The sequence below is a fragment of the Festucalex cinctus genome, chromosome 1 (assembly GCF_051991245.1).
Source record: "Festucalex cinctus isolate MCC-2025b chromosome 1, RoL_Fcin_1.0, whole genome shotgun sequence".
Taxonomy (NCBI): Eukaryota; Metazoa; Chordata; class Actinopteri; order Syngnathiformes; family Syngnathidae; genus Festucalex; species Festucalex cinctus.
In genome coordinates, this window is record NC_135411.1 from 13,624,578 (window position 1) to 13,647,764 (window position 23,187).

At 40.1% G+C, this 23,187-nt stretch overlaps 2 protein-coding genes across 2 annotated transcripts; one reads left to right on the plus strand and one right to left on the minus strand.

Moving 5' to 3' along the window:
- Positions 1-353: 353 nt before the first annotated feature.
- LOC144016795 (ras-related protein Rab-11B) lies at positions 354-8,293 on the plus strand. Its single transcript, XM_077518116.1, has 5 exons — positions 354-623; positions 3,487-3,682; positions 3,858-4,051; positions 5,184-5,264; positions 7,692-8,293. Exons 1-5 carry the CDS (start codon positions 584-586, stop codon positions 7,835-7,837), a joined length of 657 nt encoding a protein of 218 aa, XP_077374242.1. The 5' UTR covers positions 354-583; the 3' UTR covers positions 7,838-8,293.
- A 254-nt stretch (positions 8,294-8,547) lies between these two features.
- LOC144016785 (E3 ubiquitin-protein ligase MARCHF2-like) lies at positions 8,548-19,928 on the minus strand. The gene is made up of 6 exons (XM_077518107.1): positions 19,790-19,928; positions 19,536-19,626; positions 14,608-14,886; positions 14,326-14,521; positions 11,794-12,003; positions 8,548-10,340 (listed from the first exon to the last, which is right to left on the minus strand). The coding sequence occupies exons 3-6, from the start codon at positions 14,790-14,792 to the stop codon at positions 10,185-10,187; spliced, it is 747 nt and encodes a 248-aa protein (XP_077374233.1). The 5' UTR covers positions 14,793-14,886; positions 19,536-19,626; positions 19,790-19,928; the 3' UTR covers positions 8,548-10,184.
- Between the last annotated feature and the right edge of the window lie 3,259 nt (positions 19,929-23,187).

A 23,187-nucleotide genomic window follows, 5' to 3' on the forward strand; every position in this document is an offset into this window, starting at 1 on the left:
AGAGATTTTCCTTTGACTAAAAGTCTCGTGTCTTGAACATTCATGTAAAACACCAAAATTGTGATACGCAAATATGAAGTGATTTGCAGTCATGTACTACATTTTGCAGTATATTGATGAAATGTTAATTCAAAATGTAAACAAAACACTCATAAAACTAACATGAATACAATGAACATTAATATCCAGTCTAGAGATTTAACCAAACAACTAGATACAAACTTCCTAGAACAGCATATTTTAGTGATCTTTTGGACGTTTTTGTGTGGAACAGTTGTAATGTAAGCTCTATGGAGTGAAATTAGGGTTCTTGCTTTGTTGCCATTGTATCTGCGGTCTGAGGCAGCATCGGCGTGTCAACGAGTCGCGCCTCCTGGAGGAAGATATTCATAGTGCAGGGACTCCTCCCTCTGCAGAGTTGGGAGCTGCTGTGCCTTCCTGCAGCCCTGACAGCAAGCATTGGCGCATTTCAGTCCCACCGCTAACCTTTGCCATATTTTTAGCTTCTTTTGAACCCACCTTTCCCTTCCATACTTCACACATCATCCTCCGGGGGACAAGCGTCGGAGCGGCCTCGTCTAGAATGGGGAACCGAGACGATGAATACGATTTCTTGTTCAAAGGTAAAGGAAAGAGAATGATGAAAAAAAATGATCGCGTTTCTCTTTTACACCGGTTCATACAGACATCGCTTTGAAAAAAAAAAAAAAGCGTTTTAGCCTTTTGTTGCGTCCGTTATGCCGATTAGGTGAGAATTGTCCAAGTATTTGGGCCTGTGTTTATTTGAGGCCAGAATGATGATCTTAAAACAAAAATGCTGTCAGTGCAACGTTCCAACGCCTGCAGCTATGTTTCTAGGTAGGGTGCAACACCCTATTTGTTTATAGGCCTATTGAACTTCTGTGTATCCATAAAAGAGTACTTACACTAGAACAATTGACCAGATTTGACCCAAACATGCTGCAAAATTTGATGTTGGGGCCCGCTAATTCTTCCCGTCATATCTATAATTTATGATTTATTGCTAAATGTCAACAAAAGTACACTCCAAGAGTGGACTGGGGTTGATTTACACTTACCTGTGGGATACGGGACTTCATCTATAGGCCATGCAACAACAACAAATAATAAATAAAATCACAGAGGTCACAAGGTAGCCAACAAGTACCATATGAGGGCAGTTCTAAAAATAAGTCACCAGGGATGAGACATTGTGATTGCCTAGGAATGTTGTAGGATGTTACCATTTGAAAATGTAAATGTACCCCCAGAGAACCATCCATTTAACTCATTCACTGCCATTGACGGAAAAAGATGTCAAATGATGCATTTTTTTTTCTGGTCTGGCAATGAATGTGTTAATAAATAACTAAAAAAAAAAATATCAAAGTGGCCCTTGCAGCTTTCTATTTTTCTGTATGTGGCCCTCAGAGGAAAAAGTTTGGACACCCCTGCTGTACAATATATCAACAATTTCTAATTGCTTCATTGATTTTTACCATGTTTAACTCATTCACTGCCATTGACGGAAAAAGACGTCAAATGATGCATTTTTTTTGCTGGTCTGGCAATGAATGTGTTAAACATTCCATTGCCTTGGCTAATAGAATAGTGTTTGCTTGGCCACCATTTTGTAACTGTAAACACTGTATTTGACACAAGGTGATGTTTAAATGTTTAAGCAAAACTCTGTTGACCGTTAACTGCTCCTCCTTGTGGTTTAAGGAGATGCATAGTTGGCTTATGCCTCGGGTCGAGCTCCTGTTCTAGCCAAAATACCTCCAGCTCAGATGATGGTCCTCAGCCAGATGTTATTGACACAAAGAGCCTCATGATTTAATGCATTCTGCGTGCTGATGGATCTGCTGTTTATCTTCCCAGCTCAGCTGGATCCAAAATGCCTCTTTGATGGTCATATCAGCTCCTGTGGCACATTAACATCCTGCGGGGTGCAGGAGCCAAAAGGCTATTTAGATGTAACAAAGTCTCCTCTGTGGGATGAATAGTGCATCTGCCGGAGGCGAGGGCTCCCCTCGCTCCCTCTCCCCGTCTGGCCGAGCCATCGTCCCGAGCCCCGCTGAAACAGGAAGGGCAAGGCAGCCCGAAACTGTCGATTCAGGTTTTGGTGGAGCCTTGTTATCGGCTTCCTGCAGCCCGGTCCAGAATGGTGTCAGCAGGGACAGAGTTCGGCTCTATTTCCTCTGTGGAGGAGGAGAGAAAACACAAAGGCTCCACCTCTGTTGCTGTGTTGTATATAGGAACCCCCTTGCCCCATCCTGACTCAGCTCCCATGACTGGCTCTGCTCCTCACAGGACTTCTTCAAGACAACAGACTCCTTACTTTCAACTATATTGACAATTCAGAACATCCGGACATTTGTGATATTCCCGCAATGCAACGCAGCATACAAACCTGACATATTGTTATAAGTAGTCAAAAATTTCATCACACTTTGAAATGGAAATGGTCCTTGTAAATTAAATTACAACAATGCCAGGTCCAATGTTTTTCAATGGACGGAGAGGGCATTTCACAGAGTAGACCGCCATTTTGGCTGACGTAAGCTCGGAACTCACTACATATAAAAATTAAAAATGTTAAGTATTCAGTCTTAAATGTTTTTATTTATAAGATTTAAATTACAGAAAAAAATCATCCTCAATGCTGCATTTTTGTTTGTACGTGCTTTGTCCGTCAAGCTAGCTGTCTATCCATTCAGCCATCCAAAAAGGGTTGAATCAATTAGTCAACTAGTCTATTTTACTACTCCGTGTTGTCATTTTGTAATTGTGTATTTTGGGCATGGACTAAAGTGAGCTGGTTGTGGGAAAACATAGCTAGCTAGCTAGTCTGTTAGTCTTGCTAGCTCCAGTCTAGCTATTCACAGCTAGTCTTAAAGATTCATACCAGCATGAAGTAAAACTCCAACTTCACTGCCAAAATGTTATGTCTAATAATGCTCAACAATGTTAAGATGAGGAAAAACTCTGCTGGACGCCCACTATCTTACAGTTAGCATAACGGTGAGCTGTAGGCAGTGTTCCCTTGTTTTAACACGGTTTACTTTTCGCGGTCTCGCTGTATTGCAGATTGTGTGTGTGTGTGTGTGCGTGTGTGTGCGCGCAATTTTGCATATATATTTTATTTTTTACAGTAATTTACCCATTTTATTAAATTTATGGATATTTGAACATTGTGAATGTTTAAACAAGAAGGGAATGTAATAAAATGTAAATGCCTCAATGAGAAAATGGGCTTAGATCCTTAACACGTTCATAATAAATGTAAAACAAAGCTAACTAATTCGCAGATTTCATTTATTGTGGGTATTTTTTTGGAACCTCACCCCAACGGAAAACGAGGGAACACCATTTTTAACGATTACATTTTATTTGTTGATATGAAAAACATCTTTGTGACTTCTCAATATTAGTCCTTCAATCTCCACTGTCTAATGTTTGACCATGGTTTTCTCTCTTCTACAGTGGTGTTAATTGGGGACTCAGGTGTCGGTAAGAGCAACCTGCTTTCTCGATTCACACGAAATGAGTTCAACCTGGAGAGCAAAAGCACCATCGGTGTGGAGTTTGCGACACGCAGCATTCAGGTGGATGGCAAGACGATAAAGGCTCAGATCTGGGACACTGCGGGACAGGAGCGCTACCGGGCCATCACCTCGGCGTGAGTCCATCGAGAGTTCTTTGTCATGAGCTGGCATATTGAGCTTCCAGTGTTCAAATGTAACATACCTGTTCAACATTCACATCGGAGACCTTGTAAAATACATACAAAATGTGAGATACTACACATCTTCGTTTGACATCATCCTGACTACCATCCACTGCCTCTTTCACAGATACTACAGAGGGGCCGTGGGGGCGCTCCTAGTGTACGACATAGCCAAGCACCTGACCTACGAGAACGTGGAGCGCTGGCTGAAAGAGCTGAGGGACCACGCTGACAACAACATCGTCATCATGCTGGTGGGCAACAAGAGCGACCTCCGTCACCTGAGGGCCGTGCCCACAGACGAGGCCCGTGCCTTCGCAGGTACGCAAACTCGACAAAAATGTATCAGCACTTGGTTCGCCTTCTCCGAGCTATTGGAAAGTGGAGATGAATCTGTGTCGAGATGTAACACAATCACACATCTCTGTGAGATCAGCACATCACTTGGACCTCACATTCAAGCTGCTCGGCCTTGTCCAGTTCAGCAAGTATCCATTTTAGCTGTGCAGACAAGAAATGGAGCTGCACGTTTGGCAGCAAACTGTGAAATAGAATTCTATCTGGACAACAGTTAACTTTCAAAAATAGCACGAGAATAGTTGCAATTCTGTCATAAAGGGATACTTGACTAATTTAGCCGTTTTCAAAAGTAAGATATATGATAATATATTATGTCTATAATTGTGATAACATTATTTTCCATGTACAAGTAAGACCTTTAAAAAAACATTTTGCAACTTGCTGTCGACTGAAAATGACATCACGCGTGCTCAGGAAACAGGTAACAACCAATCATGGCTCAGTTTGCTGAGGTCACATGACCAAACCCAGAAAACAGGTGAGCCGTGATTGGTCATTGTTTTCTGAACATGTGATGTCATTTTCAGTCAACAGCAAGTGGCAAATGGGTTTTTAAAGGTATTTATTCATTGTACACGGAAAATAATGAAGTTATCAAATAAATTCTACACAAAATATTTACTTTTTACTGTTGAAAATGGCTATATACCGTACCTAAATTGCTATTTATTTCACAGTGTTTCCCAAACCTCATTGCGCCACGGCATACAGTTTGCCACAAATAATGTCACAAAAAGTATATCCATACTCAAGTATCGATGACCTCGGCTCACTTTAACTCACTTCCGCCATCTAGTGCAAGAGTACTGAATTGTGGCCTGTCATACGTTGCTAGCATCTATGAACAGTGTGTACCTTTTCCTGGGTCATTAAGATGGTTTCCAAACTGTAATAGTAATATATGTATAAATAGAAATAAAAAAAAACTGCTCGAGTATTTGTCCAAACACATTTTAGTAACACCACTCCTCAAACGCAATTAATGGAGTATAACAAACTTTGACCATTATCCATATTACTTCATACATCATGAGATAAAACAGTTTGTTTTGTTTTGAGAAGACTTATTCTACCGTGCGTTTTCCTTTCACAGAGAAAAACAACCTGTCATTCATAGAAACTTCAGCCTTGGACTCAACAAATGTTGAAGAGGCCTTCAAGAATATCCTTACAGGTATGATTGTGGATTCCATGGTGTTCCAAAAGTAACTATACACTTCACTGACACTTGTTGATTTGAGGAAAATCAAATCCCGCAGAAATTCTTCTCCTGGTGGGTTGGTGTGCCATGTCTAGCCCTGCGTTGACTGGACCATACACGCCCACTAACACTTCCCAAACTACCACTGGACTTCAGTCAGTCTCAAATCGATTAATGATATTGCAGTGCTCCTCCAATGCCAATTGGCGGTCCATGGAGCAAGGCAATGACGTGCTTGCAAACACTGCAAAGCCCAACATATCACATGTTGATGGGCTCATGTCTGTCAGAATGATACCTGAAACTAAATAGAAAAAAAAAGGAAGTGGAAGTGTATAGTGATTTTGAGACTTCTATATTTTCTATCAAGATGACTGATAACGGCGAATAGTCAATAGTTGCTCTGTACAGAGAGGAAGTTGTTTACATCTAGAGTTGGTGCTCTCACACCTTTTATTGAATTTTAATTTATGGTGCTACTGATACCCAACACTTGTTAAAGATAACACTTAGTCTGTACCTTGTTTTTATACAGTAGTTGGTTTGGATATGGATCATATAGTTTCTGAGGAGCTGCCCGTCACAGAATCCTTTCTAATGTGTTGCTGGAACTGTCCAAAACATTTTGGGCCCAGGGACCCCTTACAAAAGGAGAAACAACTTATAAATAATATTGCTGTCATGCAATTGTTTTCTCAGTGTCCTCAGCTCGGGATTGCAGTCATCCCCCCCCCCCCAATGTCTTTTGTGAACAAGGTCAACCGAGTCAAGGCCAGAATGTGTACTGTAATGCCTTTCTCCAGTTTCTCCTAATCATGATCCTCCTGCACAGCAGCATATTATTGATCATTTTCTCTCGTTCCCCCTCGAGATTATTAGCAGGTCTGGTGTGTACAATGAAGATCACCTCCAGTCCTATAGATATCCTTAGCAAATATCGGCCCATTTTTAAGTTGTGCTATAGTGATGAAGATTTTTTTGACAAAATTGGCGCAAATTAGTTGAATTTCCAGTGACCAGTATTACTGAGAGTGATAACATCAAATTTAACACACCTGTTCCCCATTCACACCTGAGATACTGTTTAACACTAACAAGTAGGGATGTAACGATACAGGCAATATCGTGATATTGTGATATTAAAACTGCCACAATATCGTCGTCATGTTCACAATATTTAAAAGCTACACATCTGTTAAAAAAATCAGCTTGATTTCCATTTGTGCAGTTATAGCACCCTCTGGTGGCTAGTTTTTTTTTAGTGCAGTTTAATTTTCATGAGGTATGTTTTGGCCCTTCTATGTTTAAAATACATTAATTGTCAGATGAAGGGGATTGTAAAATGCTTTGAAGCTAGGCAATATGTGGAGGAACTCAATGTGGGCTTGCATTATCGATTAAGTGCCTCAATATTAAGTGTTATTAGAGATTTAAGGTAATTTATATGTATTGCTGTTATGTACATCTCTACTAACAAGTCACATGACTACAATAGGGAAAATGGCGAAATGTGGACATTTTCCACTTAGGGGTTTATTTCCAAACATCACGATACAATAAATATCACGCTATGAACCTCACGATATAATATATATTGTGGGGAGTTTAGCGATTTAAAAAAAAAAAAAAAAAAAAGGTCAATATTCTATAGAAATAAAACCTACACTGGGGAAAAGCACACTATTTTTTATAGAAATAAAATCTAGACTGGGGAGGAAAAAAAGCACAATATTGTGTTTTTGTACATAACAGTGCCAAAGAAATACACTAGGCCAAGTCATGTCACGTCAGTGTCATGCGCTCCGATTGGATCAGCAGCGCAAAGTATCAATGGTGTATGTTGCTCACAATATTGTGTTCGGCTGAAGCTGGCAAAATGTAATGTTTTGACAGATGAGATATGCTGAAATATATTTGCTGGTATGACTGATTTATGGGAGTGATAACTGCCACAGTGGCTAAAACATTCCTAAATAAAATTAAACTGCATAATATACTAACCACCAGAGGGTGCTAGAACTGCATAAAAGGAATACAACCTCGTTTTTTTGTTTGTTTGTTTTTTGCTGCTTTTAATATCGTGACGATATCGTGGCAATTTTAATATTGCGGTATTGCCGTTATCGTTGCTTCCCTAGTTGTTAACAGTTTAGGCATTTATGGTTGTGTGATGAGCTACTTTCAAGGGACAGTACACTTACACAGTTATACAAGCAGGGCACTACTGTGGACATTTTCATCAGTTAAAAGATTTGTTTAGGCAGACATTGCCGTAAGATTTGTTTTTTCCTATGTTACCGATTGTTTGAATCCTCTCCTTACTGAGGGCTTTTTATATTTTGCCAATTTCAAGTGGACACTTTACAGTCCACTCTCATCATTATTTTTGCTCTGACACAGAAATCTACCGCATCGTATCGCAGAAGCAGATTGCCGAGCGGTCGGCCCACGACGAGTCCCCCGGGAATAACGTGGTGGACATCAGCGTGCCCCCGACCACGGACGGTCAGAGGGGGAGCAAGCTGCAGTGCTGTCAGAACCTGTAACCCCGGGCCAAATGTCCTGCTCGGTTTTAGGGCGGATTATGAATTGAGATCCAGTGCTGGCATGTGAGTTTTCTTGGGCTGCGATGTAGTCTGAAATTGGCCTTCTTTCGATCCGGTTCACGAATCCCACGGAAGGATTTGATTTTAAGGTGTAATCTGACCCAGTTTCAGCCTGCTACAGTACATTCTAGTGCAAAAGATGGACTGCTGGTACCACACAGGTGAGAGTTAGCCATGATTTTATCGTAATCAGGAAGAGTCTGTCTGGTAGATGTTTGAGTGGTACCAGCACTCCGTTTTTGCAGTCCACTTCTCCTCGTTCAGTCATCTCAAAAGTGGTAGTGACGCTGCTGATGCTTACTTCCTGTAAAATATTGTTTTTATGTTTGTTATTTTGATAGCGTGTCTGCTCACATACATTATATTAATGCCATGAAAATAAATTTTACAATATTATGTGGGTGAGATTTTTTTTTGAGCCATAATAAACCAATTCAGGGGGAAATGTGAACTACCCGCTAACATATTGGAATCAACCCTGTGTGCCTAATAAATATTACTAAATGCCTGGGGAGAGGGGAATTAGGTATAATGTTATCTAATGCACTAAAAGTGATCATTAGATGAACTGCATTACCGAATAATAGTTGGCAACAACATCAATAGCAAGACGAAAGCAGCTTTCAAGCAGGTAAGAACACACTTCACAATAAGAGTCTGGGAGTCCCTCAAGTTTTATTGCACAATAAACCAACTTTCCAGGGATGCAGCAGCAAGAGTAGGGTATCACAAAAAATACTCAATTTTAGTACTGCTGCTCAAAAACCTGCCAATTACTGTGGCACCCTGCAAGCACTGACACATTAGTTTGTCCGTATTTCTTCTATTTAAGGTGGGATCTTCTTTTCAAATGGGACGTTTCTACTAGTCAATGGCTCAATTAATGAATGGTGCTTTCCAAGTGAAGCAAAACCACAGGCATTGTTCTTGATGACAATAGTTTCAAGTGCACCCAAGTATGCACAATTGCTGCACTGTTGTTGAACGTGTGCACTTAGCATCTAATGCTATGATTGACTAGCAGGTGTAAGATTACTGACCTACTTGACAAGAATATTCACAAATACATTTCACACCTCCCTCCCCTCCCCCCATGATACAAATGATACACAAGATGTAAAACCATAAAAAGCAGCCGTTTTTAAATCTTGGCTTGCTTGAACATCACTGCAGACAACAAACATGTCTGGCAATAAAGGATTGTAATGTGCAAAATAAATGTAGTGATGGGAGCTTCATAAGTAATAAGAATTAGTAAGATAAATGAAAACAAAAAAATATATACGTGAACAGGTGATTGTGATCACAATTTGGTACATAACATCAAGGGTGAAGATCATTACACAAATGAAAATTCCTGTAATGTTTAAAAGCCATATGCAGATGTTTGAGGGGCTTTACAAAAAATGTGGAAAAGGGTGCTGATGGCACCCGATGCCACAGGTCTCAAAATGTATTTTGCACTTACTACTTCACATCTTAATACTTTCTTTCAACAATGGGAAACTTTTCTTTTTTTTCTCTCTTCAGTCTTAAACGCTTACAGATTGGCAACATTCAAGTGCTAAAAGCTTTACTGTCCCAAGTTTTTTTTATTTTATTTTTTTAAATACACAGCAAGAATCAACACTTACTGGAACACAAAGGTTCAATTGGGGAATAAAAATACAATTCGAGATGAACCCTCCGCTCATTCTGCAAATGTCTGTAATACAGGGCATAGAATATCGACTAATAGTTGAAAACTCAGCATACTGTAAATTATCCCAACTGAAGAGTCGGTGGTAGCATAAGCTCTTTTTGAAAACGGCTAAATACATTGTGAAGGTGCATGTGGGGAATTACAGGTAGTGAATACGTTTCATATTATACTGTCGTAGCATGCTGTCAGCTATATCCTGCTACATTAGCTTGTGTCTTAGTATTTCATACCTTTGTCACAGACTTAAGGCCGGGCTGGTTAGTCCATCTTCATTTTTCCTTTTTCTGACGTCGACCTCTCAGCACCAGCGGTCCAGACAAGACGTTACTGAAATCATTGGTGACTCTGGCAGGAGTTCATCCTCAAACCACATCTGTGGCTCGCCAATACTGTAGTTTACATCAAGTGCTTCAATACAAAGACAAAATTGGGAGAAAGTAGTCGTCCCCCTCTCAGAATGGTCCATATGAAGTGCAAAGGTTCATTAATATGATTTTTTTTTTGTATGTGTGTGTGTGTTTTTTTTTTTTCTGAGTGCTTCGGCTGGCTTCATTTTAAATATTCCCCTTGCCACCGAGTCAACACTCATACGATGGTCTCATCAGTCATTTTCTTTGTCGACTTGGTCGGCACAGAACTTTGGGTGGTGAGTGCACCTTTCATGTCAGGCATGAGCAGACGCACTTTCTGATTGGTCCTCCTCCACTCCGAGTACAGCTGACAATGATATCGAAATGACACCTGGGACAAAACGTCACAGAGGGGAAAAACAGAAGAAAAAAAAAAAATAACAGTACACTTAATTAAATGCGCTTAAGGTCGTTACATTTTGCACATACTTTATATCTACGAGTAAGTAGATAATGTTTGCTTGCTACAACTAAAACCGGATTTGTACTTTCACTCCTTAATTTGTTAAAATAGGCTCGAGGCTTGAGCTTTTGATTGATATGATGGAAACTTGTACGGCAAAATACGGTGGAAAAATATAGAGACAACATCGACATGGAGGACCCTTGACCAGGGAGCTTAACATCGATGACGCAACAAATATGAAGCAAGATATCCCATATGATGTCAACTGTAAGAATAATTTGTGGTGAATGTCTTTTTTACCAGTGTAAAGACTGTATTTTTAAAGTATTTATTATTTTACGTTGTACTTACATTTTAGTCTGAAATAGAGAGGCATGGGCCGATATTAGATTGTGATGTTAGTTTCGCCATGAGCAAAAATATTGTCCTTTAAGAATATTTTTGTAAATAAATGATTTTCCCCATTTAAACACCTTTTGTTTTTCAACAAAATAGATTTGGCACATTAAGAAGTGTCTACTACAGAAATAAATAAATGTTAAATGTAGTCGTCTGTTTTATTGTAATTCTTCTCACTAAGCCATTGTCCCATCACTGGCGAGTTATTTTTAGAACAGAACTGTGGTCTGCTCATGTTGTCCTTTGGGCTAACTCAGGGGTGGCAAACTGCAGTCCTCGAGGGCCGGAGTCCTGCAGGTTTTATAGATTTCCCTACTCGAAGTGCAGCTGATTCCAATTAACAGGCTCGTTACCAGGCTTCTGCAGAGCTTGCTGATAAGCTGATCATGAATCAGCTGTGTTGAAGAAGTGAAATAACCAAAACCTGAAGGACTGCGGCCCTCGAGGACCGGATCTCGCCACCCCTGGGCTAACTAGTAACCGAGGGTACCATATTATTTTATTTATTTATTTCTAGTTACAAGCTGACAGGCGCAGTAGCAGTTAAAAAGTCAGTGCTTTTTGTACTCATTTACTCATTGGTGGCGCATGCATGATGTAGAAAAAGCTTTGACATTAATATTATAAATGACACAATGCTCCTATCTCATTCATCATATTTTAAGACCATTTCTCCAGGGCATGTCCACAAGGAAACGGAGCAAATCTATTTTTCATTTCAAGAAATGCATGCCCACACAAAGTGAATTCCACGTCTAAAGTGGCACTGTAACGTGTTGAGCTAAATTTGTTGGCTCGTTTTATGAAAGACATGCTGTACATCCAGAAACGCAAGGGCAGCTTTCTCAAAATCATTCACTCTGACTTTCAAAAACGATTGCATTCAGGCTCTTAAGCTCTTAATATGCAAGTTCCGGATGGACAAAACAAAAATGTTTTAACCCCCCCCCCAAAAAAAAAACTTTGATGATACACTTACCAGTGTCCAGAGGATGTAGATGGTGAAGAGGGCGATGGTTAGTGCGATGAGGCCGACAGCCTCCAGTCTGCTCTTGAGCTGCAGGTGGTCCTGGGCACCCCTCAGACACAGCCAGCCAGAGATGGCCGCCAGCGGTGTGATGAGCAGAAAGCAGGCCATGTCGCACAAGAGGGTCCGCTTCTCGCTGCGGGGGCCCGGGTCCTTCAGCCACTGAAGAACATGCAAAAGCAGGAGGGCGTTAGTCAACGAAATCTCATCAGCTGTAGACAAAACATGAAGGCCGGATCCAGTATGGTATCCAAGGTTCTGTATTGGGGCCCCTACTCTTCTGCCCTTGGGCTCCATCCTAAGAAAACATGGGATGTCTTTTCACTGCTATGCGGATGACAGTCAGATCTATGTCCCGCTTAGTAAAAAGGACGCTTTCTCATTGAAGCCTCTTTTGTCCTGTCTGGAGGAAATCAAAGTCTGGATGGCTTTAAATTTCTTGAACTTCAATGAGCCAAAAACAGAAGCTATGGTCTTTGGTCCAAGTGGCCCTTCTCATCTTGCTGACGGGTCCTCTGGCACAATATCTGAAGCCAACAGCCTCAAACCTGGGTGTCAAGATGGACAGTGACTTTAAACAGGAGCGGCAAATTGCCGCTGTTGTCAAATCCGTAGTATTTTTCATCTTAGGCAGCTGGCTAAGGTAAAAAATCTCTTATCTCAGCAGCACTTAGAAATAATAATCCATGCCTTTGTTACATCTTGGCTGGATTACTATAATGCACTTTACTTTTAAATCAGCCAGTCCTCCCTCAAGCGTCTCCAGCTTGTCCAAAATGCTGCTGCTCGTCTCCTTACTGGTGCCCTTAAGAGGGATACATTTGGAGGTAAATTTGAGGATCATTAATGTGCTGCTGTTAACAAAGCGGATCTTGACGCAGGGTTCCATTCTGGGGCATCTGCTCTTTTCATTGTATTTGTTGCCCCTGGGTTCCATCTTAACTCATTTGCTCCCAAAAACATATAAACACATTCTATTTTAAATGTATTAATTGTCTCAAAGACATCTATGTTTTTTTTGTTGTTGTTTTTTTTTTAATGCTAGAGCATACAGAAGGCTTTGATGTAGCCTCTCAACTGCAGAGAATGGGTGAAAAAAATGGTAGTAATTACAAAAACGGCCAGCATGTGGCAACAGCGTATGAGATCAACCAGGGCCATCTGGAAAAAAAAAAAGCTGTTTCCCACAATCTTAAGCAAATGTGTGAATAATGATGAAAGTTAGCAATATTCTAATGCTAATTGCTGCGATACGGAAAGACAGAAATATTTTTTTCCCTGATGAAAGAAGAGACTCTAATCTTTCTTCAGGTAGGTTCCATGTTTTTATAGCAATAGAACAATATTCTGCGAGCCTCGCAAAATCAGTCAAATTCCAGTAAAACAGCCGGGAGCGAAGGGGGTTGCTTCAGTGAAAATGGCTGGGTGTGAATGACTTAAAACAAACAATCAAACAAACAGGGGTGGTTGTTTTAAAGTGCTCTAACAATATAGAGCTGAATGATAGGAGTCAGCGTCCTTACTGCATGATTTGCAACGACAAGTTGAGCAATTCTAGTCCAGCACAACTAGCCAACTGGCAAAACCAAACCAAAAGAACACTTCTTTAAGCTGCATGGAGACGGGCAATAAAATAACAACACTTTCGGGATTGAAGGTGAAGATCAGCCAGATTCGATGAAAACGCTACTCTTCCTGTTCATTTTATTCACCAGTAAACCCTAGAGCTATGTCTTGAATTATTATTCATTTTTTAAATCAAGGAGGGTTTGATTGAATGCACATATATGAAACCAGTGGGGTTCAGCACCTCCCACAAGGTTAAGAACCACTGTCCTATATGCTGCGGGTCCCGATAAAAAAAAAAAAATTGATAGCAGGCCAACATATGGCCCATGGGCTGTAGTTTGGACATCACTGCTGCAGAAGATCTGAAAAAAGTGCCGTACATCCCTAGTAAATACTCCATCACGTTCATCGTATCACGGGCATTGTTCCCAACCCAGATTTAACATATTTTTCAGCATCATTTGCTGCTTATGCTTACTGAAATGCCCTCACATGGGAAACAAGAGCCAGTCGCTGATGCACTTTTCAGTCCTGTATTAAATTTTAGGCTTTTGTGTTTAAATACATTCACAATGTGTTAATTTTTTTTCTAATAAATTTAAGTGTGTTTTAAAAGTTTACATGGATTTAAAAAGTGTAGGAGGGATAAGACTATAACAATAGGCTTTTTATTTGGTCTCCATATTGCAGATTTCCACTTATTCCATTGAACACATTGCTGGTGTTGGGCCGAAACTTTGCACCTCCAAAAATGTCACTTTTCAGGAGACACCAACACGTGGAATGACCAATAGTACAGATTAAAAATAAATAAAATAAATAATATTACTAAATTGTAACTTATGAGATTTTGCCCACGATATACAACACAATAAACTGGTGCTCAGTTCACCGAACATCTAAAATCCTTCTGACCTGAGTGAGGGGTTGTGGCCTCCGCTCAATGGTGAACTCTGTGTGGCACAGTTCACAGTAGCTGGTGTTGGAGGACGACAGCCACTTCTCCAAGCAGCTCTTGTGCACTTTCCCTAGTGTGCCAGTGCATTCGCACGGCGAGAGGAGCGTCTCCCCGCCACCGCCCTCATGGCAAATCCGGCACATGCCTACATCGCTGTCGACACATTTGACAACACAACCGCGGTTAGAATGAAATAATCCGAGACATTCATTAGGTTGCCATCACGTCCCACCTCTTACCTTTGCAGGCTCACAGCTTTAACAATGGTGGAGAGTGGGCGGCCATCTTTAGCCGTAACCTTGGCAATGTACTGGGCCTGTGCGGTGGAATCAGACTCTTCAGAATCCTTCGAGGAGTCTGATTCCGCGGTCCCTGTGTAATCGCATAGGGAGCCAGGTAGGTGGCAGCATCCCGATGAAGACATGGCTCAGGTGCGGCTGACAGGGAGGGAAACGGCAGCACAGGCGACTTCTCAAGATCTGAGAAGGTTCAAAACCCGGTTTGCAGCCTCTATCCACCTACAAATTAACAACATGGATGGGATATTCATAAATTAACAAAAATACATATGGTAGTCCAAATACATTGACAATGTTTCTCTCTTTCCACCAAAAGCTCAACAGTCTCACACATAACCTTGTAACTGTCATGGTGAGTGACATGGGAGACATCAGCATGCCACATGAGACTTGCACAAATCAGGGGGGAATTGAGCATATCTCGCCAGACTACAGCTCTTGGTGTATTTTGTTTTTAACCAGAAAGACAAATCTTCGCCTCGGACTAGTCACCAGGCAATTACATATCATTCAGATAATAGGCAGCCATTCCCACTCACACATTTGAGAAATTTAGAAAATCTGTATTTTTGTGAAAGGTTGCTGTAATATGCGACGAGTAAAAAATAGAAGTATGACGATATATCGATATCGCGGTAAATCTTGATACTTTGTCTCCCGATAGATTATCAATACGCCTACGCAAGTATCGCGACATTTGTAGTTAATATACAGCCACTATAACAGCTACATTGTTCATTACTTATTGAGCAATTACTTGACAGGCCGCTAGGGGGAGCGCCTCATAAGAGTGGCGGGTAAATGTACGGAAGTCTTCAGGCGAAGAAGACTCATGAGTTTACTTTTACTTGTGTAAGACATTTATCCGACTCAGTTTTGTATACATTTCTATGAAAAATGTGTATTATATCTTCAATTTTAACATTTAAAAACCAATTTTGTTTCGACTTTTTGAAGCACACAATTTCTGAGGAATATTAATATTGATTTATTTGGATTTAATATTTAAGTAATTGTATTTATTTACTTTTGCCATGTTACACAAAAAAATTGTGTCAGTTTATAAAAATGAAACAATTGACTTTGTAAACTGACTGAAATGTTGCATGACAATACTGTTAAGACAAAATTTGTATTTGTTTAGAAAAATAAACTGAAGTACTCACTGTGAAGAAGACACCAGTTTTAATATTGTGTTTCAGTGATGGTACAAAAAGAAACTATTTTCTCATTGAAAAAAATTGTATGTCTTGAGTAGTTTTATCGTAGATTATCGTGGATTTATTACCTGACCAATATATCGATAATCACAGTATCATCATATCGTGAGATCATCGTTATCGTGAGCCTTGTAATTGCCTATTGTATCGTGAGGTACCCAGAGGTTCCCACCCCTAAGTAAAACTATACCACAGGTGCGGCTTTTCATCTTAAATTATACAGTACATTTATAAACAACTGGATGTGACAGTTCAATTCAAAGTATTGTTAAATTTTGCTTAATTTGGCCAAACATGATTTGGTTTCTACAAAATTGCTTCACCCATCTATGCCCGTGACATATACTGTAGTGTCATGCTGAACAATTAAACTGTCTTCTACTACATGGCAGAACAGAATTTTGTCTTTGTTCTTACTATCATTATTTCAGTACTGTATATATTTTTGTGACATTCTTGTGCGGTAGTGTGATGTGAGCTTTCTAATGTAAAATATGGGCCTGGGCTGAAGGAGGCTTAGGAAACGTTCAGAATCAGATTTGTTGGGAGATTATTAGCCACAAACGATCATCAACTGAATTAAAAACTGTAGTAGGAATGACAAAATGTTGAATTGTTGTGATTGTATTGTATTGCTTTTAATGTTTTATGTTGTGTTTGTTTTGCTGTGTTTCTGTAAATTGCTTTGTGACAGCTAAGGCCACTTGAAAGAGCTATACTGACTTGAATTTTTTAAATATCACAAAGAAAAACATTACAATGGGCAAATATTCAAACAATAGATCAGTGATTCCCACCATTAGCATGCATGAGAGATCATCAGATGAGCCGCGGAAGTTAATTGGGCTGAAAATTATGAACTACATATAACATATCTTTGGTCACCAAACCAGCAATTTATAGTGACGGTAACAAATGCTCTCCCACTAAAGTGGTACAATTAACGTATAATCAACAAACTAAAGAACTAAGTACCATTAACATGTGCATCCATTATTGCTTTCTCTTTTTGTAACACTGCTGTACTGTGAGACTTTTCTAATGTAAAATGTACAGTATGTCTTGCCACAAAAGCGGTAGACAAATTATCAAGTACAATCAGCTACAAGTACATGCTGTGAAAAAAACTAAACCTACTGTATTTATTTAGCATATTATTGCAGTCAACAATGTTTTCAAAACACAAATATTGGCAACTTTCGGGGTTTCAAAGGCCATGTTAACACACGTTAAAAAAAAAAATGAATACATTTTTTTTTAATGGTACTCAAGTTATTTTGTCTCACAAAATGAAATCTGCCTCGAATTTATGAAATATGTTTCATAAATGTCCATTTTGACCTTAACCCAAATATTGACTGCATGTAAGGAACGCAGTCATTATCTGTACTGATTATTGGGGACCAGTGTGGTGGTTTACCGACATCACCACAACCACATGAATCTTAAAATGGGAAGCCCGTAGTATCGCCCACGTACATCTACAGCTCATTTCAGTATTTCCCAATTAAAAATGCTGTTGTGAGCGATTTTCAGAGCAACTCCTTTTAAATTGTGACATGAAGATTGTCAGTGAATCAGCTAAGTGGGGTGTAGCTCTCATCGAGAATATCCCTCCTTGTTGACCAATAATGATGAATTCGGAATACTTGCAACAAGATGTCCAGGACCACCGAAGCAGATTCTGTGATGTGAGAAGGAACACACTGGCTATAACTGATGATACTTCTTCATCTGGCATACTACAAACTTCACAAGCTTGTTTCTTTCTATGATACAATACATTCTATGTTGTTCAACAGAGGACCACTACGCCTTTGAAACACATTAACTTTGTTATTAACGTTGTCATTAAATGTTATTTTTGTTGTGCAACTCTGGTGGTAAATAGTACAATCGCTGTAAAAATGTACAATTACATTTACAATTGTACGGCACAGAAATGAAAAAATTGTATTCATTGTCATTCAATTAGAGAAACATTAATTCAAATTTAAAAAGCGTTGAGTATCCTCTAGATAAGATAACAGGTGTCAAACTCAAGGCCCGGGAGCCAAGATGCCCGAGAAAGCAAATCATGTGCGTTGATGTAATGTTTCTTGCAAATAGTGCTCACTTTTAACACAGAGATATTGCAAGCATTTTTTTGTATCCCACCCACTTTAAAATAAATTGAAAACTAGTTGAACAAGTATTTATTGGCTTCTGAAAACTAGTTGGCCATCAATCTGTTGTGTATACAGTCATAACGGCCCTCTGAGGAAAACCATAACTACGATGTGGCTCGTGACAAAAATGAGCTTGACATCCCTGGTCTAGATTAACGTATCTCAACATTATTGAGTGAAGGTACATATTTCAGATTAAAAAATGTCTCAAGGCAAACCACCTAGCAAAACGATTCACAAAAAGTGAGCATACAGTAGCGGTGTGTATCACAATACGTTCGGCAATATATCGCGATACTATATCGCGCAATTCTCGAATCGATTCAATAGGCGGCTGAATCGATTTTTAAACTTCCATTTTTAATGGAAAAATATTCAACAAAACGTCTTACTTCGGGTTAGGATTCACACCTTAAGCATGGAAGAATGTTATATGAACAGAACATTAAGCCTTAATATTTTATTTTAATGCTGTTCAAACATGAAACAGATTACAACCTCTATAAGACTGAAATTTCAGATAAATAAATAATACATTTTCATACAAATCTTACACTATACAAGCTTAGTGATTAGTATTTTCTAAATTTGAATGAAAAAAAAAGCGCAACAATCGACTTCGACTTATAAATTCGTATCGTGATTAATCGGTATCGAATCGAATCGCGACCTGTGAATCGTGATACGAATCGAATCGTCAGGTACTAGGCAATTCACACCCCTACAATACGTATCATAACATTTGATTGTTTTGCCTGTTATTATAGCTGTATACAATGTTACTATTAGCATAAACTTAACCAAAACATTTTTTTTTAATTAGAAAGCCACTTTTGGTCAAAATAATTGACAGTGGATAATTTACCTCATAAGCTCTCACAGCACACTGACTGAGAATCACCAATGCAACAATTGAAAATGTTTACAGAAATATCCAAAATCAAAGGCCTTGAACAACCTCTCTTGATAACGCAAAACAATTTTACAAGTTTGCAGTGTTTTTTATGTATACATGTTAGGATACCAATTAGATTGTGTTAGGACCTACCTTATACAACATTTAGGGGGCGAGAGTTGCCAATTTCCCCCCTTTTTGTTTTGTTAACACTAAATACACCCTATTGTTTCAATCATGAGAGACACAAATATAAATCCAAGGCGGCATTTAAAAAAAATATTTGGTTGCTTGCAGGTGCCTATACCGTTATTAATCAAATCATATGAAAACGACTCATATAAATACAACAGAGGGTCATTTAAGTGAGCTGTCAAAATCTAAGTTTTACAGGGGCAGACGCTGGGTGACAGCCAAAAGATTTGACAAAACACGACCGTCAGTGTCAATCAACAACTGACGACAAAGGCTAAGGCCATTTCACTCCGTGGAAACTACACCGAGCAGTCAAAAGACACGCTAATATTTGTCGTCTTTACCAATAAACGCACACGTAGACCATGGTGCGAGTTTAAATTCACTCACCCAACAGCCTTCCCTTTTTGTCGCTCGGCCTTGGCTTCTGGTGGGAAAGCAAAACACAGCAGACGACGGGAAGCTAACTGGTCAGCCCTAGCTGCAAAATATGACATTGACATCGAACCAAAAGCGGTTAATGAGAGGGAACGCGAGAGACGAGCACGCGTTCTGCGTCACCGCCATCGTCCGTTGCGTTTTACCCCCTCGGCGGTAATCGTTTAAAACGTGTAAAGGAAAGCGGAGGTCTCTCCCAGGATTACCAGACAAAGCTAGCGTGGCTAACGGGCTAGCATCGGGCAAGCCTGAGCATCCTCAGCTGTGCGAGAGGGTCACGTGACGTGGTGCTGCCTTTGCGGTCGTCAGTAAACGTGGGATGTTTTATCATACACCAGTAGTCCCCGACCGTGTTTGCTGTTGCTTTCTTTCTCTTAAAATTTCCAGCCCCGTGAAAGATTATAAAAAGGACATGTCATCGAGCGAGCACGTCTGAACGATAGAATTATTGCTCTGATGATGTAATATGATGTAATTGGGAAATGCTAGAAGAAAAAAAAAAGTGACAAAATGTCTACGGTGTTGTGGACTTTTTATGACATTTGCATAAAGACAAGTCGCATTTACAAAGTCACTTTTGTCTGTGAAAATATAAAAATGAAGTTGGCCCCTGTAAATACCAGATGTCATGGCACTAATTTTTTTGTTTACAGACTACAGTACAGTCCAGTTCAGAAACCACATGATGAAAACACATGTTTTTAAAGCTAAAAGTGACGGGGAAACGGCAATTTCTGTCGAAATAAAAAGACAAAACCCGTGTTGTAAGATAAATTCTTTGTTCTCTTAGTGGACCAAATAAAGTTAAGTGGCCTGTCAGAGCTCATACTTGTGCCTGTGGAATGTGCAATGCAGAATACAATATCCAGCCATGATCAATTGATCGGGTTCTGTAGACTTTAAAATATATAGCTACTGTAGACTACTAAAAATAATTTGTAGTGCCACCATCATGATCAACATTAAATTATACTAGTGTAATAGGCCCAAGAGTTCATCAAAATACTGTACAAGACAAAGGATTTATTTCTAAAAAGTGTTTAATATGATTGAAAGACACTATAGACACTGCACTTAAAATTAAAATACAGTAGGACCTATACTTAAATAATAAACAAAGGTCTTTCCTCAAATGAATCATATACCTACGGTGACATATCAGAATCAGAATACCATGTTTACACAACACGGGGATTTCCTCTTTAAAGAGGAAATCAACTCCAGCATATTCTGGACAATAATATAATAATATCTTCTATATGACCAGTCACTCATCTTGCGGACATCACATGACAAAACTCAGAAGACAAGTGAGGCGTGATTGGTTGGTACATGAGCCCTGAGCAACTATGATGTCATTTTCAGTTCGGTGTGAGTGTGTGGTGTGTCTGTTAGTTGTCCGAAGCATTTCAGAGAGCTGAGATGCCCCAGCACCCACATGCTCGCGTCGATGGGCGGGAGTGCGCAGGGGTGGGAGGTGCGAGTGTTGGAACTCAGCCCACACGTCGCAACCCAGAACCGGAATCAAAGCTGATGTGCAAAAACGCTTGCTCATGCCTCAGCCCAAGATATCCTCGACTCCACCTTCCCGTCTTGTTCTTGAAGATTTTTGTTGTACTAAATTAGTTGTAAATAAGTATTTTTGTAAACCTACTTATTTGTTCGTGTTTTGGGCCCCACCGAATCATTACCGTATTTTCACGAGTATAAGGCGCACCGCATTATAAGGCGCACCTTCAATGAATGACATATTTTAAAACTTTTTCCAGATGTAAGGCCCTACAGTAGAGACTGGGGTTACGTTATGCATCCATTAGATGGTGTTGCGCTAAAGGGAATGTCAACAAAATAGTCAGATTGTTAAGGTTCCGGTGCGACCGGAGAGTGGATCCCAGAATCACAGAACACAGAGGAGTAAGCGAGAGGTTTTATTCACCAAAACACGTGAATATGAACATAAAGCGCTGGACACAGCCAGGAAGCAGGTTAACAAAAAGTGCTTGCAAATTGCACGGAGGGAAATTAACACAACACAAAAAGACCCGAAGGCTACAAACCGCAAACACAAGAAAGCAACAACTTACTATAGCTATGAAACACGCCACATAAAAGTGGGAACAAAAAGAGACGTAGCAAAACTTATGTCCTTATGAAGGCCTAATAGGTGATGCACTGCAGGTGTGGTGCAGGGGACACGCCCCTCTCATTAATCAGGCACTGTGAGACAAGGAAAACACACTGAGAGCCCAGCAACATGACACAGATAGGTCAGTCAAACTTTATTAATAGATTACAAACCAGCTTTATGACAACTCCATTCACTCCCAAAATGAATAAACAGCTGTTTTTTTATTTTCTCTGAGGTAAAGTATTAGTATTAGCGAGCGATCCAAGATGGCGGGATCTTCTGCGCATGCGCGTCACCGATCGTGCAGGGTCACCGATAGCCTCTTTACAACGAGACCTGTTGCAGCTCAATATTGATCCATATATAAGGCGCACTGGATTATAAGGCGCATTGTCAGCTTTTGAAAAAATTGAAGGCGTTTAGTTGCGCCTTATAGTCGTGAAAATATGGTACATATTAAAACTTTAAGTTCATCCATTTCCATGACCGCTTACTCCTCACAAGGGTTGCGGGGGGTGCTGGCACCTATCTCAGCTGGCTCTGGGCAGTAGGCGGGGGACACCCTGGACTGGTTGCCAACCAATCGCAGGGCACACAGAGACGAACAACCATCCACACTCACAAGCACACCTAGGGACAATTCGGAGCACCCAATTAACCTGCCATGCATGTCTTTGGAATGTGGGAGGAGACCAGAGTACCCGGCACGGGGAGAACATGCAAACTCCACCCAGAAAGGCCGGAGCTTGGACTCGAACCCGAGTCCTCAGAACTGGGAGGCGGACGTGCTAACCACTAGGGCACCGTGCCGCCCACTTTAAGTTCAATACATTTGAATTGTTTCCAAACAGTTTGGTACAATTTGAATCATTATGTTTGTAATATTTCCATATTTTGAAGCACAGTGTTAGCTTGAGAACCAGAGTTGAACAATATCTATTTTAGTCACATCTGCCTTGACCTCATTGTATGCCTTGCCTACCACCCTTATTCCCTTTTGTACCCAAACATTGATAAAAGTACACCTCTCACGCTGCACAATAGTGCACATGCATTTTGACACGCACTCTCACATGCAAGCATGCATGCGTGTTTGCGTTTAGCCGCCGCACTGCTCTGTTTGGTCAAAGTTCAACGGGAATCATGAGATACCACCTCTCAGAGAATATCATGAGACATCTGCTAGTGGACTTTAACATGGACTGAAAGGCACATGTACACGCGAGGCGTATTCACGTCAAGAATTTAGGATGACTAACGGCTGAGATCACTATTACCAACCCAAACCAAAAACTTTTTGCTTGACATTGTTCACCATGGTTCATCAGTGTTTTGCTCCTGGCCTACTGCAGACATTTGTCTGCATCAGTATCTACTATCCATGAATGACCCTGTAAAGTGAAAACAGATTTGTTTCCAAATACATAATAGTTGTTGAAAACAGTAATACTGATGTTGAGAGAGTTTTAGATAGTT

Coding starts and splice junctions, on each gene's coding strand:
- LOC144016795 (XM_077518116.1), top strand. CDS start 584: ATGGGGAACCGAGACGATGAATACGATTTCTTGTTCAAAG. Junction 3,683..3,857: donor TACCGGGCCATCACCTCGGC/GTGAGTCCATCG, acceptor CCTCTTTCACAG/ATACTACAGAGGGGCCGTGG. Junction 4,052..5,183: donor CGAGGCCCGTGCCTTCGCAG/GTACGCAAACTC, acceptor TTCCTTTCACAG/AGAAAAACAACCTGTCATTC.
- LOC144016785 (XM_077518107.1), bottom strand. CDS start 14,792: ATGTCTTCATCGGGATGCTGCCACCTACCTGGCTCCCTATGCGATTAC. Junction 12,004..14,325: donor GGCCACAACCCCTCACTCAG/GTCAGAAGGATT, acceptor CATGTTCTTCAG/TGGCTGAAGGACCCGGGCCC. Junction 10,341..11,793: donor TCTACATCCTCTGGACACTG/GTAAGTGTATCA, acceptor GTTTTGTCCCAG/GTGTCATTTCGATATCATTG.